Here is a 24,363-nt window from a genome sequence, read left to right on the forward strand (position 1 = left end):
GCTGCATGCCATTCTAGGGGGGGGACCCTACCACTATCCCACCATTGTCCGTGGACACCTGCAAGGGGGGAGTCTCACGTCACACAGAGGAGGATTTTGTGGATGAGGAAGAGGAGGATGATGAAGAGGAGAAGAATGCGCAGCAGGCAAGCGGTGAATTCGTTCTCCCCAGCAGCCCGGACCTTTTCATCACCCTGGAGCCAATACCCTCCCAAGGCGGGATCCCCGACCCTGAAACCGGAGAAGTCGCCTCTGGTGAGTGCACATTTGTAACTACAGTACAGGGTTTAAAAGCAATAGTGTTCATGGTCACCTAGTTGAAATAGGGGAATTTTTGTAAGGGAACAGTAAAAGGACGCCATTCATGCTGGGCTGTCTGCGTTTGGCTAAAAAGGATCATCCCAGAGAATAGCCACGCAGTGGGGAAGGGGTGAAGGGATCATCTCGGAGAATAGCCACACGATGAGGTAGAGGTAGGTGTGTGCTGCACATCTACCCGAATACTGCAGCCCCTCCTTTTAAATGTGAAACCCGACCCATTGCTTGCTCTGGGAAAGGGAGGTGCTGCAGTTTGAAAACATTCCCACATGTTATGAAGGCATAAGAAGCCCTCTTCCTTTTTATCTCCCCCCAGGTGCAAATGTTTCTACGCTCCTCCTATCATTTCCATCCCTGAGGTTATCGCAGATTAGAAGGCGAAAAAAACATACTCGCGATGACATGTTTTCCAAGCTCATGCAGTCCTCCTGCACTGATAGGGCACAGCTTAATGCATGGAGGCATTCAGTGGCAGAGCCCAGGAAAGAAGTGAGTGTGAAGAGCGGAGGTAGGATGCGATGTTGGGGCTAATGGGGGAGCAAACGGACATGATGAAGCATCTTCTGGAGCTGCAGGAAAGCCAACAAGAGCACAGATCTCCGCTGCATCCACTGCATAACCGCTTACCCTCCTCCCCATGTTCCATAGCCTCCTCACCCAGACGCCCAAGAACACCGGGGGAGGGTTGGGGGGAAGGCTCCAGGCATCCAGCCACTCCACTCCAGAGGATGGCCCAAACAACAGAAGGCTGTCATTCGAACAGTTTGATTTTTAGTGTGGCTACAATAAACAATGTGGCCTTGTCCTTCCCTCCTCCCCCACCCCACCCGGGCTACCTTGTTGCTATCTCATTTTTTTTTAATTAATAAAGAAAGAATGCATAGTTTCAAAACAATAGTTACTTTTATTTCGAAGGGAGGAGGATGGTTGGCTTACAGGGAATTGAAATCAACAAAGGGGGTGGGTTTGCATCAGGGAGAAACACACACAACTGTCACACCGAAGCCTGGCCAGTCATGAAACTGGTTTTCAAAGCCTCTCTGATGCGCAGCATGCCTTGCTGTGCTCTTCTAATCGCCCTGGTGTCTGGCTCAAAATCGGACGCCAGGCGATTTGCCTCAACCTCCCACCCCACCATAAACGTCTCCTCCTTATTCTGACAGATATTATGGAGCACACAGCAAGCAACAATAACAATGGGAATGTTGGTTGCGCTGAGGTCTGTCTGATCTAGTCAGCAAACAGTGCCAGTGAGCTTTTAAACATCTAAAGGCACATTCTACCACCTTCTACACTTGCTCAGCCTATAGTTGAACTGTTCCTTACTACTGTCCAGGTTGCCTGTGTAAGGCTTCATGAGCCATGGGAGCAAGGGGCAGACTGGGTCCCCAAGGATAACTATTGGCATTTCAACATCCCCAATGGTAATTTTCTGGTCTGGGAAGTAAGTCCCTTCTTGCAGCTGCTCGAACAGCCTGGAGTTCCTAAATATGCAAGCGTCATGCACCTTTCCTGGCCGTCCCACACTGATGTCGGTGAAACATCCCTTGTGATCCACCAGTGCTTGCAGCACCATTGAGAAGTACCTCTTGCGGTTTATGCACTGGTTATGATCCACCACAGTTAGGGAACCCCATTGCAGCAAAGCCATCCAGTATGAGCTGCACATTTCCCAGAGTCACTACCCTTGATAACAGAACGTCAATGATTGCATTGGCTACTTGGATCACAGCAGCCCCCACAGTAGACTTGCCCACTCCAAATTGATTCCCGACTGACTGGTAGCAGTCAGGCATTGCAAGCTTCCACAGGGCTATCTCCACTCTCTTCTCAACTGTCAGGGCAGTTCTCATCTTGGTATTCCTGTGCTTCAGGGTGGGGGAAAGCAAGTCACAGAGTTCCAGGAAAGTGGCCTTACGCATGCAAAAGTTTCACAGCCACTGGGAATCATCCCATACCTGCAACACTATGCGGTCCCACCAGTCTGTGCTTGTTTGCTGGGACCAGAACCAGCATTCCACTGTATCAACCAGCCCCACTGCCTCCATGATATTCCAATTGCCACAGCCCGTGCTTTCAGGAATGTCTGTGTCCATGTCCTCATCAAAATCCTCCTCGTGCTGGCGTCTCATAGCCCGGTTCTGAATATACTCCAGGATAATGCACGAGGTGTTTACAATGCTCACAACAGCAGCGGTGACGGTGAGCTGAGCAGGTTCCATGCTTGCTGTGGTATGGCGTCTGCAAGAGAGCAGAGTTGCAGTGGAAGCAGTGACAACAGTTAGCAGTCGTACAGCACCCAGGAGGACCAGAACTGATCCCCCAAGCTCGTCGCTAGGGAGCAGGAGAGCAGAGTTGCAGTGGAAGCAGTGTATGAAGACGGTTAGCAGTCCTACTGCACCGTCTGCTGACAGCAGCACCCAGGACTCAATAGCAGTGGTGATGGTGAGCTGAGCTGAGTGGGCTCCATGCTTGCCATGGTATGGCGTCTGCACAGAAAACAGGCACGAAACGATTGTCTGATGTTTTCACGGAGGGAGGGGTGACTAACGACATGTACCCAAAACCACCCACAACAATGTTTTTGCCCCATCAGGCTTTGGGAGCTTAACCCAGAATTCCAATGGGCGGCGGAGCCAGCGGGAACTGTGGGATAGCTACCCACAGTGCACCGCTCCGTAAGTCGATGCTAGCCACGGTAGTGAGGACGCACTCTGCCGACTTAATGCGCTTAGTGTGGACATATGCAATCGACTGTATAAAGTCGATTTCTAAAAATCGACTTCTATAAGAACAACCTAATTTCGTAGTGTAGACATACCCTCATAGACTTTAAGGTCAGAAGGGACCATTGTGATCATGCATCTAGTCTGACCTCCTGAACATTGCAGGCCACAGAACCTCACCCACCCTCTCCTGTAATAGACCCCTGGCTTCTGTCTGAGTTACTGAAGTCCTCAAATCCTGGTTTAAAGACTTCAAATTACAGAGAATTCACTATTTACACTAGTTTAAACCTGCAAGTGATATATGCCCCATGCTGCAGATGAAAACGAAAAACCCCCAGGTTCTCTACCAAGCTGACCCCTTGGGGGGAAATTCCTTCCCAACCCCAAATATAGTGATCAGTTAGACCATGAGCATGTGGGCAAGACCCATCAGGCACTAGTAACACCCTTAAGCATCCGATGAAGTGAACTGTAGCTCACGAAAGCTTATGCTCTAATAAATTTGTTAGTATCTAAGGTGCCACAAGTACTCCTGTTCTTTTTACCCTGAAGCATGTAGTCCTCAATAAGTGCTAATTTTACACATATTGGAATGGGGCTTGGTTTCTGGAAAGATAAGTTTATTAAATCAAGTTCTTACCCTTCTGGAATGTTCATAGAAAGGGTCTTCCATCCTCTGAACTCAGAGGCAAAATCTCCTACATGTTGCTCCCAGTCTCAAACACATTTCTCACTACAATAAAGTGCCACATCCTGTTCTTAAAGGGCCAGCTCCTATTAGCCCAATTACAAACACTAAAATGCAACAATAAAACAAATATTTATACAAGATCTAAATTTGCTTCTAAATACAAAGATTTCCAATATAAAGTAATTCCAAACTTTCAAAACTCTCCTTTGCTGTGATGTCTATGAAAAACTTGATGATGGTTAGACTGCTGGTGTGCTGAGACCACTGTCTATCATGCTGACCAGTATTGTCTCATTGTTTTCTACTCCCCACCTGTCTGTATCCACCTGTCATTTCTTGTCATATACTTACACTCTAAACTCCTTGGAGCAGGGACTATCTTTGTGTTCTGTGTTGATACAGCACCTAGCACGATGGTCCTGGTCCCTAATTGGGGCTTCTAGGTAATACAAAAAAACAAATCACATATTAAAAGTGTAAGGATTGTGGAGTAATTGTTTGAAATTATTTCCTTTACTTAGAGTTGACAGCAGATTTTGGACTCACTATCTTCAGATCCACAGTACAAACCTCCTCTGCTTCAGCAGTAAGTGGTAGGGTAAAAACATACCGATATCTTCAACCTCCAGGGGGAAACTCAAAATGCACTTGCCAATGGGTTATACAACTATTGGTGAAACAGTGGTGGGACAATTGGTATCAGGGTTTCTGTTTCTGAGGGAGAGTGTGTTCTAATGGCTACAGTGAGCACCCACAGACACCTTTTTGGGAGTTGTCTATGGGGACTGAATCCAGGCTCTCTAGATGCAACAGCATGAATCTATGTCACCTGTGCTAAAGAACCAGGTCTGCTAGTATGGAGACAACAGCAGAGTCATAAACTCCTATATGTGGTTTAGTCACTAGATAGTAACATGTAGCTGCAGTGTGTGTTAGATAAGTAATTTTGGATGTGCTTTTTGAGAAGCAGTATGGGAAATGAGCTAAGACACGTGTGTAGCTGGAAGCAAGCCCAACATGAGTGAAGTTGGGGGGGATTTTGCTGGCCAGTGAAGGGTCTGTCATAGCTGGTAGCTGTGAGCCCACAGCTGGACTAGGGTCACCTTTCTTTTTCGGGGACACAGAAGTGTCTGCCTCAGAGGGGACGTCATAAATATAAAGGAAAGGGTAAACACCTTTAAAATACCTCCTGGCCAGAGGAAAAACCCTTTCACCAGTAAAGCGTTAAGAAGCTAGGATAACCTCGCTGGCACCTGACCAAAATGACCAATGAGGAGACAAGATACTTTCAAAGCTGGAGGCGAGGGAGAAACAAAGGTTCTCTCTGTCTGTGTGATGCTTTTGCCGGGAACAGAAAGGAATGGAGTCTTAGAACTTAGTAAGTAATCTAGCTAGATATGCATTAGATTCTGTTTTGTTTAAATGGCTGATAAAATAAAGCTGTGCTGAATGGAATGTATATTCCTGTTTTTGTGTCTTTTTGTAACTTAAGGTTTTGCCTAGAGGGATTCTCTATGTTTTGAATCTGATTACCCTGTAAGGTATTTACCATCCTGATTTTACAGAGGTGATTCTTTTACTTTTTCTTCAATTAAAATTATTCTTTTAAGAACCTGAATGCTTTTTCATTGTTCTTAAGATCCAAGGGTTTGAGTCTGTGTTCACCTATGCAAATTGGTGAGAATTTTTATCAAGCCTTCCCCAGGAAAGGGGGTGTAGGGTTTGGGGAGGATCTGGGGGGGAAAGGCGTTTCCAAGCGGGCTCTTTCCCGGTTATATATCTGTTAGACGCTTGGTGGTGGCCGCAATAAAGTCCAAGGGCAAAAGGTAAAATAGTTTGTACCTTGGGGAAATTTTAACCTAAGCTGGTAAAAATAAGCTTAGGGGTTTTCATGCAGGTTCCCACATCTGTACCCTAGAATTCAGAGTGGGGAAGGAACCTTGACAGGAGCCCAGAGAGGGAAGTCCAGACGGAAGGTGAGGGGGACAGGAGGGTCTGCCCACCTTTTGCAGGGAGGCTTTTCCCCAGGAAGAGGGTGAAGAATCTGCATCTAAAGTTCCAGACCCCTCACCCATGAATCAGGTTTTGAGGGAAGATAGGGGTCGGATCTCCTGGAGGGGCGAATCCACCCAGCTCACCTGTGGAGAATAAAGAGTTGGGTGACTGAGGGGATCATACCAATCCAAAGCACTCCATTAAAGAATGTTGTTCCTGCTACCCTTGTGAGAGATAACAAGATCTCTTCAAGGCTAGGGAAAGAAAAACTTTGCATTTGGGAAGCTTCACAAGGGGGTGGGGTCCAACCCAAAGAAATTCCAGAGGGAGGGGCCGAGGGCAGGCATGGTTACAGTGCACCCTTTCCTTGCCAAAGCCTCAAACACATGCCTGAATTGAGACCCTTCTCCAAAGAGGCAGAAGAATCTGTATCGTAGCATCTACCATGGTACACAAAGGAATTGGGAAATGCAATAGACACTAAACAAGCTAAATTGTGTGAGCAGAGCCTGTTCACCGTAGATTTGCTGTTAATTTTGTGTCTTTTGCTACTTCATCTAGGGGTCAAGACAAAGGAGTTAATACTAATGGTAAATCCTTTAAAGATGTGTGACATACCTGATTTGTAGAAAAAAAACTTTTGTACATGCTAGGGATGGTGACAAGACAGTCCCACAAGCATGTTGCTTTTCAGCTTATACTTGTAAAGAGGCTGGAAGCTTGGCACAGCAATAAAAGCATAACAGGCCTACACTGCTGTGTGGAACGGGAAACTGAGGCACACCACCACATGGCATTGATGGCTAAATGCCAAGACACCTATACTTTAACAGACATTGCTGTCTGCATTCTGTTGGCAATACTACACCACATGTTTTCAGGCACCCGGGGACCAGAAACCCCAAACCTTGCTAGAACACCTGTTAATGACATCAAAGGGTTTAAAGGTACTGGGTGGGTGTGTGACCAGAGGAAAACAGGGATTTTACATGTACTGCCTCCACCATGGACAGTCCCCAAGACTCTGGCAGTAAGTTCAGGAGGAGGTTGTGACGTTATTGACACGAACAGTGACCGTATAGATCATTGTTGCAACCAGGATCCTATGGTTACACCAGGTCTTGTACAGAGGAGGTCAAGTGGGGTGTCTATGAAAAGGTTGTCGTTTGCTGGTTATGATTATGCTATCTATATATGTGTATCATTTTTGTATTTGAAGTTATGAATATTGGCTATGTACTTGTTTGATTCTAAGTAGCCTCAGTGAAGCATTTGGTCAGCTTCTTGAGAAAGGACTATTCTCAGTAAGTGCCCAGTCGAGAAACACTTAACTGACAATGGACTTTGGGAGACACCAATCCACATCTGAACTTTCCTGGGAATGTTCAAACTAACCTGTAAACAATGGCACTGGCCTGCAAAAAGCTGAATCATTCATGGACATGTGACTTGCCCAGGTGGCTACAAACTCCATCTTGTTGCTGTGATTTTGCACAGGAGAACAAAGGAGTTTCTGCCCACAATAAAATGAATATAAATGGCCCTGGAAACCCCTCCATTTTGTCTTCAGCTAGTTTGAGATGGCCTCTCCACCCACAAGAGATGCCTGAAAGAAACTGAAACAAAGGACAGTAACTATGGGGGTGTGCACGATTGCTGGACCCAGACTAGGAAGAAGTCCAGTCTGTGAAAGAAGCTTATTGAAACATCTCTGGGGGGGGGGGGGGGCGGGGGTGTGTGAGATTTTATCTGAAATCAGTTTCTTAATGTTTTAGGCTTAGACTTGCACATTTCACTTTATTTTCCTTGGTAACTTACTTTGTTCTGTCTGTTATTACTTGGAACCACTTAATCCTACTATTTATACTTGATAAAATCATTTTTGCTTATTATTGAACCCAGAGTTAGTGACTAATACCTGGGGGAGAAAACAGCTGTACATATCTCTCTATCAGTGTTATAGAGGGTGGACAATTTATGAGTTTACCCTGTATAAGCTTTATACAGAGTAAAATGGGTTTATTTGGGGTTTGTATCCCGTTGGGTGCCTGGGTGCTGGAGACAGGAGCACTTCTTAAGCTGTTTTCAGTTAAGTCTGCAGCTTTGGGGCACGTGGTTCAGATCCTAGGTCTGTGTTGGAGTAGACTGGCGTGTCTGGCTCAACAAGGCAGGGTTCTGGAGGCCCAAACTGACAGAGAAAATGGGCTCAGAGGTAGTCTCAGCACATCAGGTGACAGTCCTAAGGGGGTCTCTGTGACCCAACCCATCACAACGTGTACACTTTGAGTTGGTGGTGTAAATTCCAGTTGAAGGAGACATACCTGTACTCACTCTGTTGGAGCAAGCATGCTAAAAATAGAGTTTAGTTGCAGCAGCATGAGGGGAAGAAGAAGGGTTGCCAGTTTTGGTTGGATGTATTCCTGGAGTCTTTATCACAGGACATAATCTTTAATTAAAGGTTAATGCTTAATTTCTGGAGACTCCAGGACAATCCTGGAGGGTTGACAACCCTAGCCAGAAAGGGCTAGTGACTCCAAATACATGCCTTTTGTCTGTTGCTGTGTCTATACTCTCTTTTTTTAGTATACCAGCTCAATCACAGCTAGAACAGGTAAACTGTACACACACACCCCACCTTGAAGTGCAGACATAACCGACTTGGGTCTGCTATTTTATAGACTTGGCTTCTATTCCCAGCTCCACTGGAAGTAACCTTAAACACACTTTCAGTTGTCTTATCTGTAGAATGGGAGAATGATCATTACCTCCCCTACAGTAGACGCATGAGGTTATAAAGGACACACAATTATGAACAACGATCATTGGAAGAGCTGGGATGAGAATTCAGTCTCCTAAATTACAACTTGGTGAATTTTCACCTAGACCACTGGACATTATGTGAAGGAGGGAGTCCCCCCCTTTCTCTGCCTCCCCCCCAAAAAATCACACTAAGGCAGGAATTTATCAAGTTTTCACAAGAGCTCCTACAGTAGAAGCCAAAACCATGTGAGTTGGCAACACTGCAAAGCACACCAAAATATGTTGTGAATTAATTTTTTCTTCAAGAAAAAAATTTACTAAATGTGTCAAGTCAAAGTATCAAAGTCCATTCAGCCTCACACACACACCTCTGGATCTCTCCTGAGCCTGGTCCCCTCTGACCTTAGGATGTTACTTCCTTTTCCTGTACCCTAGGGATTATGGAGCACTTTATTGGATAGACATTGAATTGGTTAACACTGTGTCCTGCACTGGCTAGATTGTTTCCCTCCAGCTCAGCCCAGCCTGGGTGGAGGGGAACCTGGCTAGTAATGAGCCAGTAGGTTCAGTACAATATTATATTTTTATTTTTATTAATTATATGCAGTAAAAGGTGCAGCAAGTGAGGCAAGTACACAGAAGGGTCTCTGAAAGGATACAGGTTGCTACTCCAGCTCCACAACTTTGAGAGTAAAGAGAAACAATCTTTCACGATTTGAGGAATTGCTCTGAGGTATAACCACCATCAGTAGCAGCTCATTCCCCTGCTTCTTTCCTTTGGGATATCTTCACTTAGAGGATTTTTTTCATTGGTAAATGTGTTTTCTAAAGGTAAGAAAGGAAGGATTTAGGAGTGTAATGAATTACTGCAGTGTGGTAGGAAAAATGTTTTAAGGTGAAAAATATGTAAAGGATATTTCACTGTTCCAGCAAATTAAAAAAAAAAAAAAGAAAAGAAAAGAAAGGGAAGGGAGATTATTGCATGACTCATACTCCCCAGAGTGACAGTGTCAGCAGACTTGGAATCATCCCTCATTCTTCAAAGAAACTGTGTTGCATAGGACAAACAGATGAGCAAATTGATGAGTAACTGATGAGAACTTTGATTTCTGAACATAAAACTAGCAAAGAGCTCAGATTATTTTTTAATGGATAAAGACATGAGGTAATCATTAACATCCTCCTGAAAGCTGAGAGTTGCAATGAAATAAAGCAGGTGGTACACTAGACTAGTGGCCCCCAAACACAAATAGTTTTACTCGTGTTGCAATTCAAGGTTGAGGAGATTGCTTTCATGAGTCCGTGGAAAGGTTACTGGACTGGGAAGCAAGAGTCCTGGGACCGAGTGCCAGTTGTGCCACTCATTCTGTGTACACGTGGGCAAGTCAGTCCAACTCTCAGTTTCACCATCTTTTAAACTGGGATAACAGTACTGACCCTTCTTTCCTAACGTTTTGAAATCTATGAATGAAAAGTACTATACGAGAGCTAAACTAAGCACAGTTATATGGGCCAAATTATGATACCCCTTTTGCTAAGTAGCACTTTCATCAGGGAACAGTCCTATTGATTTCAGTGGGACTGTTTGAGGAGTAAGGTGCTACTCAGTGTGAGAAAAGGTAGCAGAATCTGGCCCTTATTATTTTGGGTTTGGTACTCAAGGGTCCCTCTTCAAACCTTAGGGCCCAGTTCTTTAAACTTTATCTTGAAGAACACTTACTCTTGCAACTGCATAAGAATGGCTCAGTCAGACCAATGGTCCACTTAGCCTAATATCCTGTCTTCCAACAGTGGCCAATGCCAGGTGCTTCAGCGGGAATGAACAGAACAGGGTGATTATTGAGTGATCCATCCCCTGTCATCCAGTCCCAGCTTCTGGCAGTTGGAGGTTTAGAGACTTTGCTAATAGCTATTAATGGACTATCCTCCATGAACTTATCTACTTTTTTGAATGCAGTTATACTTTTGGCCTTCATGACATCCCATGGCAACGAGTTCCACAGGTTGATTGTGCATTGTGTGACAAAATACTTCCTTTTGCTTGTTTTAAACCTGCTGCCTATTAATTTAATCAGGTGACCTCTAGTTCTTGTGTTATATGAAGGGGTAATTAACACTTCCCTAGTCACTTTCTCCATAACGTTCATGATTTTGTAAGTAGTGACTTCAGGGGTTGGCTGTGTGCTCTTGGTCAGCAGAACCACCTGATGGTGAAAGTCCCAAGGCCACTTCACCTAGTAGTTACATTTCAGGATGTGTCCATGGCAGAGAGGAGGTCGGGGAACCCAGGCCCACCCTACCACCAGGTTCCAACTCAGGGCCCTTCAAAACAGTAGCCCCATGTGTGGGGCCTACTGTCTGGTACCTGAAGCACATTCTCTTGGTTCCTTCCTACCCTTGTTCTGCTCCTTCCAGTGTTGCCATGGGTTCTACTGGGGGTCTTTCCTGTATTCCTCTCTGGTCATCTCTGGAGTCTCTTCTGCTGACAACAGCAAGTTATCACCCACAACTCCTGTGGTAAAAGAGCCTCCTGTGTCTCGGCTACCAGGCTTGGTCCTGGCCACATGGAGCCCTGGCAGTTTCCTGGCAGGAGACTGCTGCACCCAATTGCTCTCCTTCTTGGTCAGCCCAGACTGAGCTGAGCTGCTTCCTTTTTAATCTTCCCATCTCTAGGAGCATGCCTACCAGAGGTGAGGGGGCCTGGCTTCCTGTGTCCAGAGTAGCTCCTTAACCCTCACCAGTATGGGGTTGATACACCTCATCACAGTCACTTACACAATGTGACTAGTTCCAGGATCAGATTGCTATGACAAGCCTATGTGCTGGGCCCTGCTGCTTCTATTTCTAGAATATGCACAACTCAGTTGGGGGCTGGTACAGCTAAGGTTTTATTCTGATTGGTAAATTACTCAGAAATGTTAAGGACCACTGTCCTACAACATGACTTTCAGCACACTACTTACTGTTGTAAAATGGAGGAGCAAGACAAATCACCGGTTTCTTGTTTGCTATGACATTACTCAGCAATATAATAACTTTTCTGGCAGGGCAATTTTTCTGTGATTATTTTCTTCACTTAAATATATTGTTCTATCTATCACAAGGACCTGACTCAAAACGCTTAATTTATCAAATACATTTAACTGATCATACAAGTAAGAGACTGATGACCCATCTCAGTTATGCACAGGTTCTGTGTAAGCCTTGCCTCACAGCTTTGATGATGTACCTCAGTCCTGAGCTGCATTATCACTGCTATTTTAGCCGTGGGAATTTCATAAGCAAGACTGACAACGCCATTACTGCTTCCATTCAATTATATTTATTTGTATGTATTGTCTTTTATGCAAAATATCTTACAACACTTTACAGTATAAGATGAAATAATATGTAATAAGGCTTTATTAAATCAGGTATGGCAAATTTTATACAAACAGCTTTGCAAAACTGTGGAGAGATAGACCAAAGGAAAAGAAAAGCTGTAACTTATAAGAGGTGCTATTGTACATAAATATCATTGTCCCCCATGCTAGTATAGGATGGAAGCAGGGTGGGATTTAGTGAGAATCTGTATAATAAAGTGAAAAGGAAGATTTTTAAAATGAGATTGGAACAGAAGAGGTCTTTCAATGGCCTTGTGACTGAGAAAGAGAAAGAACTCCAGAAGTAAACAGGGAGGTACAGAAGTAAGATTGAACTTGAACTATGGAGAACATTGAAGAACCCCTGCAAAGCAATGCTCTGCCATTCAGAAAGTGAAGGGCCAAGAATGAAATTTGAACTTGGATCTACTTCACAGTAATACATAGCACTAGAAGAGTGTTTCCCAACTGGTGGGCTGCAACCCCTGAGGAAGGAGGGGGAAGTGTCACATAAGGCACGTGGGGTCACAAGTCATTGAAAATTATTACAATTCTAAAACAAAGAATATAAAAATTCCAAAATAATACTGGGGTGGCCAAAATTTGGGTGCAGGGGGACATGAGGAATCAGAGGAAGACCCTGAGGACATGCAAGGGGAAGTGAAGGGCATGGGCATTGTTGTTGTTGATATATATTTTTACTCTTAGTTTTACAATAAATGTAAGAAGGTCATGAAAATTCTTGCCTCTGAATAAGGGGTCACCAACTTGAAAATATTGAGAAGCACTGCACTAGAACAAGATCCCAGTGCAGTCTACATCTCTAATCCTGCCATTGTTTGCAGCTCAAAAATATCTTGCCACTGGAATGATACATTACATTGATCTAGCATCTTTCATCTGAAGGATGAATGTATGTACATAATATAAATGACAAATTAGTGACTATTTTACTGTCTAAATACTTTGTACCTGTTACATCATATAATGAAGTCTAAGATCATCTCTGAGGTTGTAACTATTAAACAGAATCTACCTCAATATCTTACTAAAACCAGCATGGTATTCTTATTCGATTTAATGAAACTCCTGTCTCAACTGAATCTCCTTTACCCACAGATATTTATATATATATATATATATATATATATATATATATATTGTGAAATATCCAAATTTAATTTACCTTTACTGATATTTGCTACAAAACCTTTTATTGTAGCAAAGTAGAAAAATGAGGCCAAGCAATCTATTGGCATACATTTATTCATGTAAATTTCTAACCCAAATTTGAGGGCCAAGAAGCAAATATCAAAAGGGAAATTCTGCCCCTCCATCCATGGTGTGGAGGACAGCATCTGCTTTGGAAATAGGGTTGCTCCACTGTGTAAAAGAAAGCAGGAATTGGGAAAGGTTCTCATAATCCTTGTGAAATTACAGAAACAGAAAATCCTGTATCAACCTCCATCTTAAATCTTTAACACTTCGCCTATTGTTCTGACATTCTACAGTTGTAGAGATCCTACAACATTCTCTGCGGCATCCCTGTTGCCACTTGTAGGTGGATGACTCTGTAATCCTCTCATATTGCTGTTGCGAGGTAGCAGTTGTGCTTTTTGCACTGGTCTGCACATTGTGCCCCAATTTGTTGCAGGTTCTATAGAGCTTATCCTTGATCCAACAGTCATGTGCATTGTGAGACTGTTTCCCCACAAATAGTCTTTGAGTGTAGTCCACATCATGCTTTATGCTTGACCCCGTGTTTACTTGTTGCAGCTCCCTGGCATCTTTAATTAGCTTTCTCCATTGATACAGCAATTTCTAGAGCACATTTGAGAGTCAAATCAGCTTCAGTCAATAACCATTTTTGCATTACTTCATTTTGCATGCTATACACTAACTGGTCCCTTAATGCATCATTTAAACTCTCTTCCAACTGGCAATGCTCTGTTAATTTCCTTAATTCAGCCACATGTTCAGAAATTGTTTCATTGTCTTTTGGTATTGTTTATAAAAACAAAATGCTCTGTAATCTCCAGTGGCTTTGGGGATAGGTGACTGTGTAGAATTTCCATTGTAGTCCCCATGTCAGGTTGGGGGCTTCAGGGAGCAGCTCAGTGTCTTGGAACTAGGACATAGGCAGTGAGACCTAGTGATCAGAACAGTGGGGGTCAGAACAGGAGTCAGGAGCCAAGAACCAGAGCCAGGGATCAAAGCTGGAGATAGAGTCAGGAGTCAAGCCAAGGGTCAGGGTCAGAGTCAAAGTCAGGAGTCAAGTCAAAGGTTGGAGCCAGAGTCAGTAGCCAGGGTGGGGTGTAGAAGTAGGGATCTGGAACAAGGCAGGGTACAATCTAGCAGCCAGCCAGTGACCCACCTAGTTGCTCAGACAATTCCTGTGCCTCCTTTTGGTTTAAAAAGTGAGCCTGAGCCAATCAGAGGCCAGACATCCCCTCCCATCAGGAGCTTTAGTGGGTGGTGCATCTGGTGAGCTAGGGTCTACCAGTCCATACTCCCTGCTGGTACCGGAGAGCTACTGGGTGGTGGCTGCAGTCTGGGGCCTGCAGATCCGGTTTTGAGACCCATGATCCCCCTCACACAGCAGCTCCCACAAAGAGCAGCACAGAGACTGGACCCAAAAGTGAGTCTGCCTGCCTACCAGAGCTGGAGGGAAATACAGAGACTGTGGGGACTAGACCAAGAGCCCAAACTGACAAGCAGGGCAAATAACTGGAGAGCCTGCACATGGCTGGAATATGTGAGCTGAGTGTGAGAAAGATGCCATGAACAGAAGGTTGGCTGGCTGCCATTGTGGAGATTGGAGCAGCCAGAGAAGACACAACCCCTATCTTGTTGTCTGCCAAAGAGGACTGGAGACTCCACTTGCTTCTTCATGCCAAGGTCAACGAATCAGATACAATGGTACTTCAGCCTGTCTACAGCTTGGCCCCCTACCGTATTGTGTAAAATAGCCACACACATATTTAGTAGGGAGAGCAGGTTGAATTTTCACTGGTGCACACTAAGGAACCATTTGGCTTTATAAAATTGAGGCCAGGGTAGAAATAAATGGTGAGCTAAGCCCTGGTCTACACTAGGACTTTAGGTCGAATTTAGCAGCGTTAAATCGATTTAAACCTGCACCCGTCCACACAATGAAGCCCTTTATTTCGACTTAAAGGGCTCTTAAAATCGATTTCCTTACTCCACCCCTGACAAGTGGATTAGCGCTTAAATCGACGTTGCCGGCTCGAATTTGGGGTACTGTGCACACAATTTGATGGTATTGGCCTCCGGGAGCTATCCCAGAGTGCTCCATTCTGACCGCTCTGGACAGCACTCTCAACTCAGATGCACTGGCCAGGTAGACAGGAAAAGAACCGTGAACTTTTGAATCTCATTTCCTGTTTGGCCAGCGTGGCAAGCTGCAGGTGACCATGCAGAGCTCATCAGCACAGGTGACCATGATGGAGTCCCAGAATCTCAAAAGAGCTCCAGCATGGACCGAACGGGAGGTACGGGATCTGATCGCTGTATGGGGAGAGGAATCCGTGCTATCAGAACTCCGTTCCAGTTTTCGAAATGCCAAAACCTTTGTGAAAATCTCCCAGGGCATGAAGGACAGAGGCCATTACAGGGACCCGAAGCAGTGCCACGTGAAACTGAAGGAGCTGAGGCAAGCCTACCAGAAAACCAGAGAGGCGAACAGCCGCTCTGGGTCAGAGCCCCAAACATGCCGCTTCTATGATGAGCTGCATGCCATTTTAGGGGGTTCAGCCACCACTACCCCAGCCGTGTTGTTTGACTCCTTCAATGGAGATGGAGGCAATACGGAAGTAGGTTTTGGGGATGAAGAAGATGAGGAGGAGGAGGAGGTTGTAGATAGCTCACAGCAAGCAAGCGGAGAAACCGGTTTTCCCGACAGCCAGGAACTGTTTCTCACCCTAGACCTGGAGCCAGTACCCCCCGAACCCACCCAAGGCTGCCTCCTGGACCCAGCAGGTGGAGAAGGGACCTCTGGTGAGTGTACCTCTTAAAATGCTATACATGGTTTAAAAGCAAGCATGTGAAAGGATTACTTTGCCCTGGCATTTGCGGTTCTCCTAGATGTAGTCCTAAAGCCTTTGCAAAAGGTTTCTGGGGAGGGCAGCCTTATTTCGTCCTTCATGGTAGGACACTTTACCACTCCAGGCCAGTAACACGTACTCGGGAATCACTGTAGAACAAAGCATTGCAGTGTATGTTTGCTGGCATTCAACCAAAATCCGTTCTTTATCTCTCTGTGTTATCCTCAGGAGAGTGAGATATAATTCATGGTCACCTGGTTGAAATAGAGTGCTTTTCTTCAGGGGACACTCAGAGGAGCCCATTCCTGCTGGGCTGTTTGCCTGTGGCTAAACAGAAATGTTCCCCGCTGTTAGCCACAGGGAAGGGGGAAGGTTGAGGGGGTAGTCACGCCGTGGGAGGAGGCAAAATGCGACCTTGTAACGAAAGCACATGTGCTATGTATGTAATGTTAACAGCAAGGTTTACCCTGAAAGAGTGTAGCGACTGTTTTATAAAATGTGTCTTTTTAAATACCGCTGTCCCTTTTTTTTTCTCCACCAGCTGCATGTGTTTCAATGATCACAGGATCTTCTCCTTCCCAGAGGCTAGTGAAGCTTAGAAAGAAAAAAAAACGCACTCGCGATGAAATGTTCTCCGAGCTCATGCTGTCCTCCCACACTGACAGAGCACAGACGAATGCGTGGAGGCAAATAATGTCAGAGTGCAGGAAAGCACAAAATGACCGGGAGGAGAGGTGGAGGGCTGAAGAGAGTAAGTGGCGGGCTGAAGACAGGGCTGAAGCTCAAATGTGGCGGCAGCATGATGAGAGGAGGCAGGATTCAATGCTGAGGCTGCTGCAGGACCAAACCAGTATGCTCCAGTGTATGGTTGAGCTGCAGCAAAGGCAGCTGGAGCACAGACTGCCACTGCTGCCCCTCTGTAACCTACCGCCCTCCTCCCCAAGTTCCATAGCCTCCACACCCAGACGCCCAAGAACGCGGTGGCGGGGCCTCCGGCCAACCAGCCACTCCACCACAGAGGATTGCCCAAAAAAAAGAAGGCTGTCATTCAATAAATTTTAAAGTTGTAAACTTTTAAAGTGCTGTGCTTAAAGTGCTGTGTGGCATTTTCCTTCCCTCCTCCACCACCCCTCCTGGGATACCTTGGTAGTCATCCCCCTATTTGTGTGATGAATGAATAACGAATGCATGACTGTGAAGCAGCAATGACTTTATTGCCTCTGCAAGCAATGATTAAAGGGAGGAGGGGAGGGTGGTTAGCTTACAGGGAAGTAGAGTGAACCAAGGGGCGGGGGGTTTCATCAAGGAGAAACAAACAGAACTTTCACACCGTAGCCTGGCCAGTCATGAAACTGGTTTTCAAAGCTTCTCTGATGCGTACCGCGCCCTCCTGTGCTCTTCTAACCGCCCTGGTGTCTGGTTGCGTGTAACCAGCAGCTAGGCGATTTGCCTCAACCTCCCACCCCACCATAAACGTCTCCCCCTTACTCTCACAGATATTGTGGAGCACACAGCAAGCAGTAATAACAGTGGGAATATTGGTTTCGCTGAGGTCTAAGCGAGTCAGTAAACTGCGCCAGCGCGCCTTTAAACGTCCAAATGCACATTCTACCACCATTCTGCACTTGCTCAGCCTGTAGTTGAACAGCTCCTGACTACTGTCCAGGCTGCCTGTGTACGGCTTCATGAGCCATGGCATTAAGGGGTAGGCTGGGTCCCCAAGGATACATATAGGCATTTCAACATCCCCAACAGTTATTTTCTGGTCTGGGAATAAAGTCCCTTCCTGCAGCTTTTGAAACAGACCAGAGTTCCTGAAGATGCGAGCATCATGCACCTTTCCCGGCCATCCCACGTTGATGTTGGTGAAACGTCCCTTGTGATCCACCAGAGCTTGCAGCACTATCGAAAAGTACCCCTTGCGGTTTATGTACTCGGCGGCTTGGTGCTCCGGTGCCAAGATAGGGATATGGGTTCCGTCTATAGCCCCACCACAGTTAGGGAATCCCATTGCAGCAAAGCCATCCACTATGACCTGCACATTTCCCAGGGTCACTACCCTTGATATCAGCAGATCTTTGATTGAGTGGGCTACTTGCATCACAGCAGCCCCCACAGTAGATTTGCCCACTCCAAATTGATTCCCAACTGACCGGTAGCTGTCTGGCGTTGCAAGCTTCCACAGGGCTATCGCCACTCGCTTCTCAACTGTGAGGGCTGCTCTCATCTTGGTATTCATGCGCTTCAGGGCAGGGGAAAGCAAGTCACAAAGTTCCATGAAAGTGCCCCTACGCATGCGAAAGTTTCGCAGCCACTGGGAATCGTACCAGACCTGCAACACTATGCGGTCCCACCAGTCTGTGCTTGTTTCCCGAGCCCAGAATCGGCATTCCACAGTATGAACCTGCCCCATTAGCACCATGATGCATGCATTGTCAGGGCCCATGCTTTCAGAGAAATCTGTGTCCATGTCCTGATCACTCACGGGACCGCGCTGACGTCGCCTCCTCGCCCGGTATCGCGTTGCCATGTTCTGGTGCTGCATATACTGCTGGATAATGCGTGTGGTGGTTAATGTGCTCCTAATTGCCAAAGTGAGCTGAGCGGCCTCCATGCTTGCCTTGGTATGGCGTCCGCACAGAAAAAAGGCGCGGAACGATTGTCTGCCCTTGCTCTGACGGAGGGAGGGGCAACTGATGACACGGCTTACAGGGTTGGCTTCAGGGAGCTAAAATCAACAAAGGGTGTGCCTGTACATCAAGGAGTATTTCAGGCAGGACTGCACGGAGGGTTCCAATAAGAAATGGTGCACCTAAGTTATCGTTGTTATTGGAACAAGGAGGTTAGCCTGGCCTCTGATTGATACATGGCTAGATTTACCTCGCTGCACCTTCTCTGTGAGTGACTGCAGTGTGATCTAGACAGGGGAGGAGGCAAATGAGTACAAAACAAATCTGGTCTATTTCTTGTTCTGACCCACTCCATCTATCTTTTACATCTTTGGCTGGCAGCAGACGGTGCAGAAGGACTGCATGCCATCCACATCTCATGGCTGCTCGGCAGAAGATGGTACAGTACGACTGCTAGCCATCTTCATCTCTTGCCTGCCTGGCAGAAGATGGTACAGTACGACTGCTAGCAGTCCGTATCGCCTGCCCGCTCACCATAAGACGGTTCAATAGGACTGCAGGACTAAAGAGAATGACCTCGTCAAGTCACTCCAAATTTAGTCCCTGCGCCCATGTCTGCCCAGGCGCTCCCAGCCGACGTGGCCAGGAGCACCTCGGACACGACGAGGACGACTACCAATCGTATTGCACCGTCTGCTGCCAGAAGGCAATGGGTTGCTGCTACTGTGCAGCAAAGCCGTACCGCGTCTGCCAGCACCCAGGAGACATAGGGTGATGGTTACCTGAGCTGGCTCCATGCTTGCCGTGGTATGGCGTCTGCACAGGTAACTCAGGAAAAAAGGCGCGAAATGATTGTCTGCCCTTGCTTTCACGGAGGGAGGGAGGGAACGGGGGCCTGACAACACGTACCCAGAACCACCCGCGACAATGTTTTAGCCCCATCAGAGTGCTCCATTGTGACTGCTCTGGACAGCACTCTCAGATGCCCGATTGTTTGCCATTGCTCTGACGCTGGGAGGGGCGCTTACAGGGTTGGCTTCAGGGACCTAAAATCAACAAAGGGGGTGGCTTTACATCAAGGAGTATTTCAGGCAGGACTTCACGGAGGGTTCCAATGAGAAATGGTGCACCTAAGTTATTGTCCTTATTGGAACAAGAAGGTTAGCCTGGCCTCTGATTGATACATGGCTAGATTTACCTCGCTGCACCTTCTCTGTAAGTGACTGCAGTGTGATCTAGAAGAATGAGTCCCCTAGACAGGGGAGGGGGGGAAGCAAATGAGTACAAAACAAATCTGGTCTATTTCTTGTTTTGATCCACTCCATCTATCTTTTACATCTTTGGCTGGCAGCAGACGGTGCAGAAGGACTGCATGCCATCCACACCTCATGGCTGCTCGGCAGAAGATGGTACAGTACGACTGCTAGCAGTCCGTATCGCCTGCCCGCTCACCATAAGACGGTTCAACAGGACTGACTGCAGGACTAAAGAGAATGACCTGCTCAAGTCACTCCAAATTTAGTCCCTGCGCCCATGTCTGCCCAGGCGCTCCTGATCGACCTCACAGAGGCGACCAGGAGCACCTCAGACATGACGATGACGGCTACCAGTCGTACTGTACCGTCTGCTGCCACAAGGCAAGGGGTTGCTGCTACTGTGTAGCAATGCCGTACCGCGTCTGCCAGCACCCAGGAGACATAGGGTGACGGTTACCTGAGCGGGCTCCATGCTTGCTGTGGTATGGCGTCTGCACAGGTAACTCAGGAAAAAAGGCGCGAAATGATTGTCTGCCCTTGCTTTCACGGGGGGAGGGAGGGAACGGGGGCCTGACGATATGTACCCAGAACCACCCGCAACAATGTTTTAGCCCCATCAGGCATTGGGATCTCAACCCAGAATTCCAATGGGCAGCGGAGACTGCGGGAACTGTGGGATAGCTACCCACAGTGCAACGCTCCGGAAGTCGATGCTTGCCTCGGTACTGTGGAAGCGCTCCGCCAAGTTAATGCACTTACTGCACTTAGAGCATTTTCTGTGGGGACACACACACTCGAATATATAAAACCGATTTCTAAAAAACCGACTTCTATAAATTCGACCTAATTTCGTAGTGTAGACATACCCTAAGTGACTCCTTACTGCCTGCCAATTCTTCCATGTCTGGGACACTTGTCCCTCTCATCGGTCCTGAGACAACTGCTGAGCAGAGGAAGAGGAGGTGGCAGTGAGGCATGGCAACCTGCAATAGAAGCTGGGAACTACAACCTGGATATTAGAGTGTGATTGTGACCCAAGAACCTCTTAATGCCAGTTGGCAATGGGTGCAGAGGCTTTACAAGGGATCTCTTGGGTCTGACATGAACATTCTAGGTCACCAAAGAGTGTCATGTGAAGACTCAAATAAACACCAGTGTCACACTGGTTGCCAATATCATTGTAAAATGTATGTACAGATACTGTGTAAGGAGTTATGTATATATATTGAAAATATGTTCTTAAAGTCTAAGGCAAAAAATTGGTTTTCTGTTGGACAAGAGATGTTTATCCATCTGTTTACATGTAAATTGAGTATTGTCTCACTCACAGTCTGAACTGAATGCAAATGAAGGATTGTGAGGACTTCAGAAAGAAATCAAAAGGAGGAGAAAAATAGTGAGGGAGAGTGCCTTATTTTAAGGTGTACTTCAAAGGTTTGTTCCACTATGTTTCAGGGGCAGAGAAGACACCCAGGTACCCTTCACTAAGGACATAAAAGGACAGTGATTCTGCTGTATGTTAACAAGGTCTTAGCCAGGCTTGGTTGAAAACGCTGGAGAAAACTTTGAGATAAAGTTTGTTTGTTAAAGTTTGGTCTCCAGAAAGTGTGTTATACTTTCGTTTTATCTGCAGCCATTTGTTTCCAATATTTTTACTCACTATTACCTGAATCTCTGCTCTTTTGATAATAAACTTAGTTTTGTTTTCACTATAAATTAATGTAAGTGTTGCAATATTAAGCAAAGTGATGGTCCTGAATTGAATCTTAGAAGCTGATGCATACCATTCCTTTGGGAACAGAAGGTGTGGTAATTCTGTGACTGCTCAGTAGAGAAGAGGTTGGACACTGCGGGGCATGCTCCGAAGACTTGTGGGGTGGGTTTGCCTATCGCTACCTGCACTGAGAGAATGAGGCCTGTGGGGGGCCTGGAAGACAGTGCTTGTGCTGTCAAAAACTGGTGGTTCAGGGAGCTGCTCCACAACAGGCACAGACTCGACTTCACAGGAAGGGTGGGTAGTGGAGAGATGCCTCACAACAGTGGGCACCCCTAAGGACTGTCATAATGGTAGCCTCCAGTGGCAGTTGGGGATGACAGTCTGATACTTTCCCAAATTTTTAGGTCTGGTAGGAAAACCCCATCCCTCTTGTGCACCTTCCCAGGGTCTATGAGGAGGATATTTAGCTATAGGCTGCCTAGGGCAACTGTAGACTGCCTAAGTGCAGTTTCATAATACTCAGCACACTCTTGCCTGAAAGAGTACCCTCTGGTGGGTTTGTAATATGTTTTGCTATTTGATTCTTTAACTCTGATTTGCAATGTTGATCTTCCTCCCTAAGGAGGAAGAATTCCCTTTGTGCGGGTATGTGTATGCAGATGTACAGGAATCATCCCATGTCTATGGCCTGAGCTTTTTGGCACTGATCTGCCCTGCAGGACTCTGTGAACATGAGTAAGACAACCTGGCAGTTAGGATTATCTGCCCTGCTGCACTTTGTGAAGGTGAACAGGGGAAACCCACTCTGATTTATTATTAATTTATTCCCCCTTGGAAGTTTGTCCCCATAATCCTGCTTCAAAATTGAGCTCAGAGATTACTCTGCAAATATTTCAAGTAGACTATGATTTCCCTCCTTCCTTCTCATTCTTTCAAGAAAAGTACGGGTGGGGGGAATAGGATGGATTCTCAAGATGCTCCATCCCTTTCTGTTGTATAGAATCCACATGGGCCAGATAGATTTCAGCCTGGGATATAAATAGGAATCCTAGGGAGGAGGATTGTAACAGGCTTGCCCCATGGGCTGGAGAGCCTGGGACTACATCAGCCCTGATTACAGAATGGACCCCACCTGAGACAGGAATCACCTGATTCCTATACAAGAGGAGCCAGTGTTAAGTGCTAAGGGGGCTAACTTGGAGAAAGATAGGAGGGAGGAGACTGCAGGGAGAAAGAAGTCTTGTGCCAAGCCCTGAGTGATCAGGCAGGAAAGCGCTCTGGGAAGGGAGCCTGGGAGAGACCCTGAATAACCAGGTAAGAAACTGGCTGAAGAAGAGCTCCAGAGAGGGTGGAAGTTTTGTATCTGTTAGTGTCCAGAGGGAGATGGAGGTGATATTTATATATAATCTACTTTATTTAGGATGTCTACTTTTAAGGATGATTCTGCTTTCCATCCTGGAGGCATGCTGCTATGGAAATCCCATTGTAACAAGTCTGCAGATCTTAGCACAAAGAAGAATAAGAAAATTTAACTGTGCTTACCTGAACATTTCTCTTCTTCAAGTAATAAGTTCCACAGATGCTGCCTACCCTGGAGAGAAGCAGATAATACAGAATGGAGATGGAAATTGATATACAAGTCTGTAATTTAAGCAAATAGATTTGAATAATCCTGGATATGAAAGTTATCTCAACTGGAGGGAAATTCAGGAGGTGAGGCATTTCCTTGCTTCCAGTGAGTGACAGGTCTGGTTCTCCCCACAAGCTGCAAGTGTAACACTGATAGACCCCAGTCGCTGGACGGCAGGACTGAACTGGAGTTTAGTGCATAAGCTGCTACCGCATGAGCTAAAAGACAACTGGCTGTTAGCTAAGGCTGTAGAGCAGACTCATTTTCTCTCTCTCTCTCTCTCTCAAAGTGGCCTCAGTGCTACTAGATGGGACAGAACACCACACCCAAGAGGTGTGTGGGTTACACAAGCAGGCCAAAATATTTGTTGTAATAGATCTGTGGACCTTATTAGCCAAAGAACAGAAATTTTCAGGTAATCATGGATACACTTTCCCTATTGATTCTCTTGATCAGAGATGTCTGACTGTCCACAGAGCCAGGTAGGCCTCCCCTGCGCCAGGAGAGAGCCAGTGCTTGTGGCCATTAGGGACTTACTCCCGTCAAAAGGAAGAGCTGTTGGCTTCCTAATAAGGGATGCAAGCCCTTTGCACTGAGCTCCAATGCCACCACCCAGGTCAGGCTAACTCACAAGTTATCCAAAAGGGTGGTGATCAGTTCCTGTAAACTACATGCTGAACACCTGCAGCTCCTACAGCCAGATTCTGAGCAGGTCTATAGCAGCATTTACATCAGTGGCTCTGTGCCAATTTACCAAGTCACTATTGTAATCAATGCTCAGCACCTCTTAGGATCAGCTCTAGTGTCTTGGGCCCTGCCCCTGTGAATCTTTAAGGAAAATTACTTTTCCTATTGTCACAGTTTTATGACTATTCCCCAGCCCCCGTACGACTTGGTTCCAAAGCTGTAATTCACAGTATAGTGTGTGCCTTTTGAGATTTACATCAATGTGTGTAGTCCCTATGAGACACAGATAATATAACTGTATTAGAACACTGCTGGTTTTACTGAAATTCCTTTATAACATGTGAATTACATTTCCAACCTTTTTAAAATTTGACATAAGAATAACAAATGTCTTATCAAATATATTATACAGAGTTACATCAGTGAGTGTGTCATACCTAGAGCTGTGCAAAAGTTTACACGCTCAAAATTTGACTATTTCCAAGTTTGTGAAGGTTCCATGAAAATAAAGAATTTTAGTGCAA

General features: G+C 46.0%; 1 protein-coding gene across 11 annotated transcripts in view; it reads left to right on the forward strand.

Moving 5' to 3' along the window:
• TMEM18 (transmembrane protein 18) overlaps positions 1-24,363 on the forward strand; it is a 78,710-nt gene that overhangs the window by 17,321 nt on the left and 37,026 nt on the right. For 3 of the 11 annotated variants that reach the window (XM_073336151.1, XM_073336152.1, XM_073336150.1), the window contains 2 exons: positions 18-255; positions 635-1,558. The exons of 1 other annotated variant lie outside the window; for it this stretch is intronic. In XM_073336151.1, the coding sequence (XP_073192252.1) occupies positions 18-255; positions 635-676 (280 nt within the window). In that variant the 3' untranslated portion in view covers positions 677-1,558. Of the gene's footprint in view, position 1; positions 256-634; positions 1,559-16,460; positions 16,790-22,144; positions 22,308-22,942; positions 23,162-24,363 lie in introns of those variants that run through there. 7 more of the 11 variants (XM_073336149.1, XM_073336147.1, XR_012157937.1 and 4 more) reach the window with 6 other exon arrangements.

Source organism: Lepidochelys kempii, chromosome 3 (assembly GCF_965140265.1).
Source record: "Lepidochelys kempii isolate rLepKem1 chromosome 3, rLepKem1.hap2, whole genome shotgun sequence".
In the NCBI taxonomy this organism is placed as follows: Eukaryota; Metazoa; Chordata; order Testudines; family Cheloniidae; genus Lepidochelys; species Lepidochelys kempii.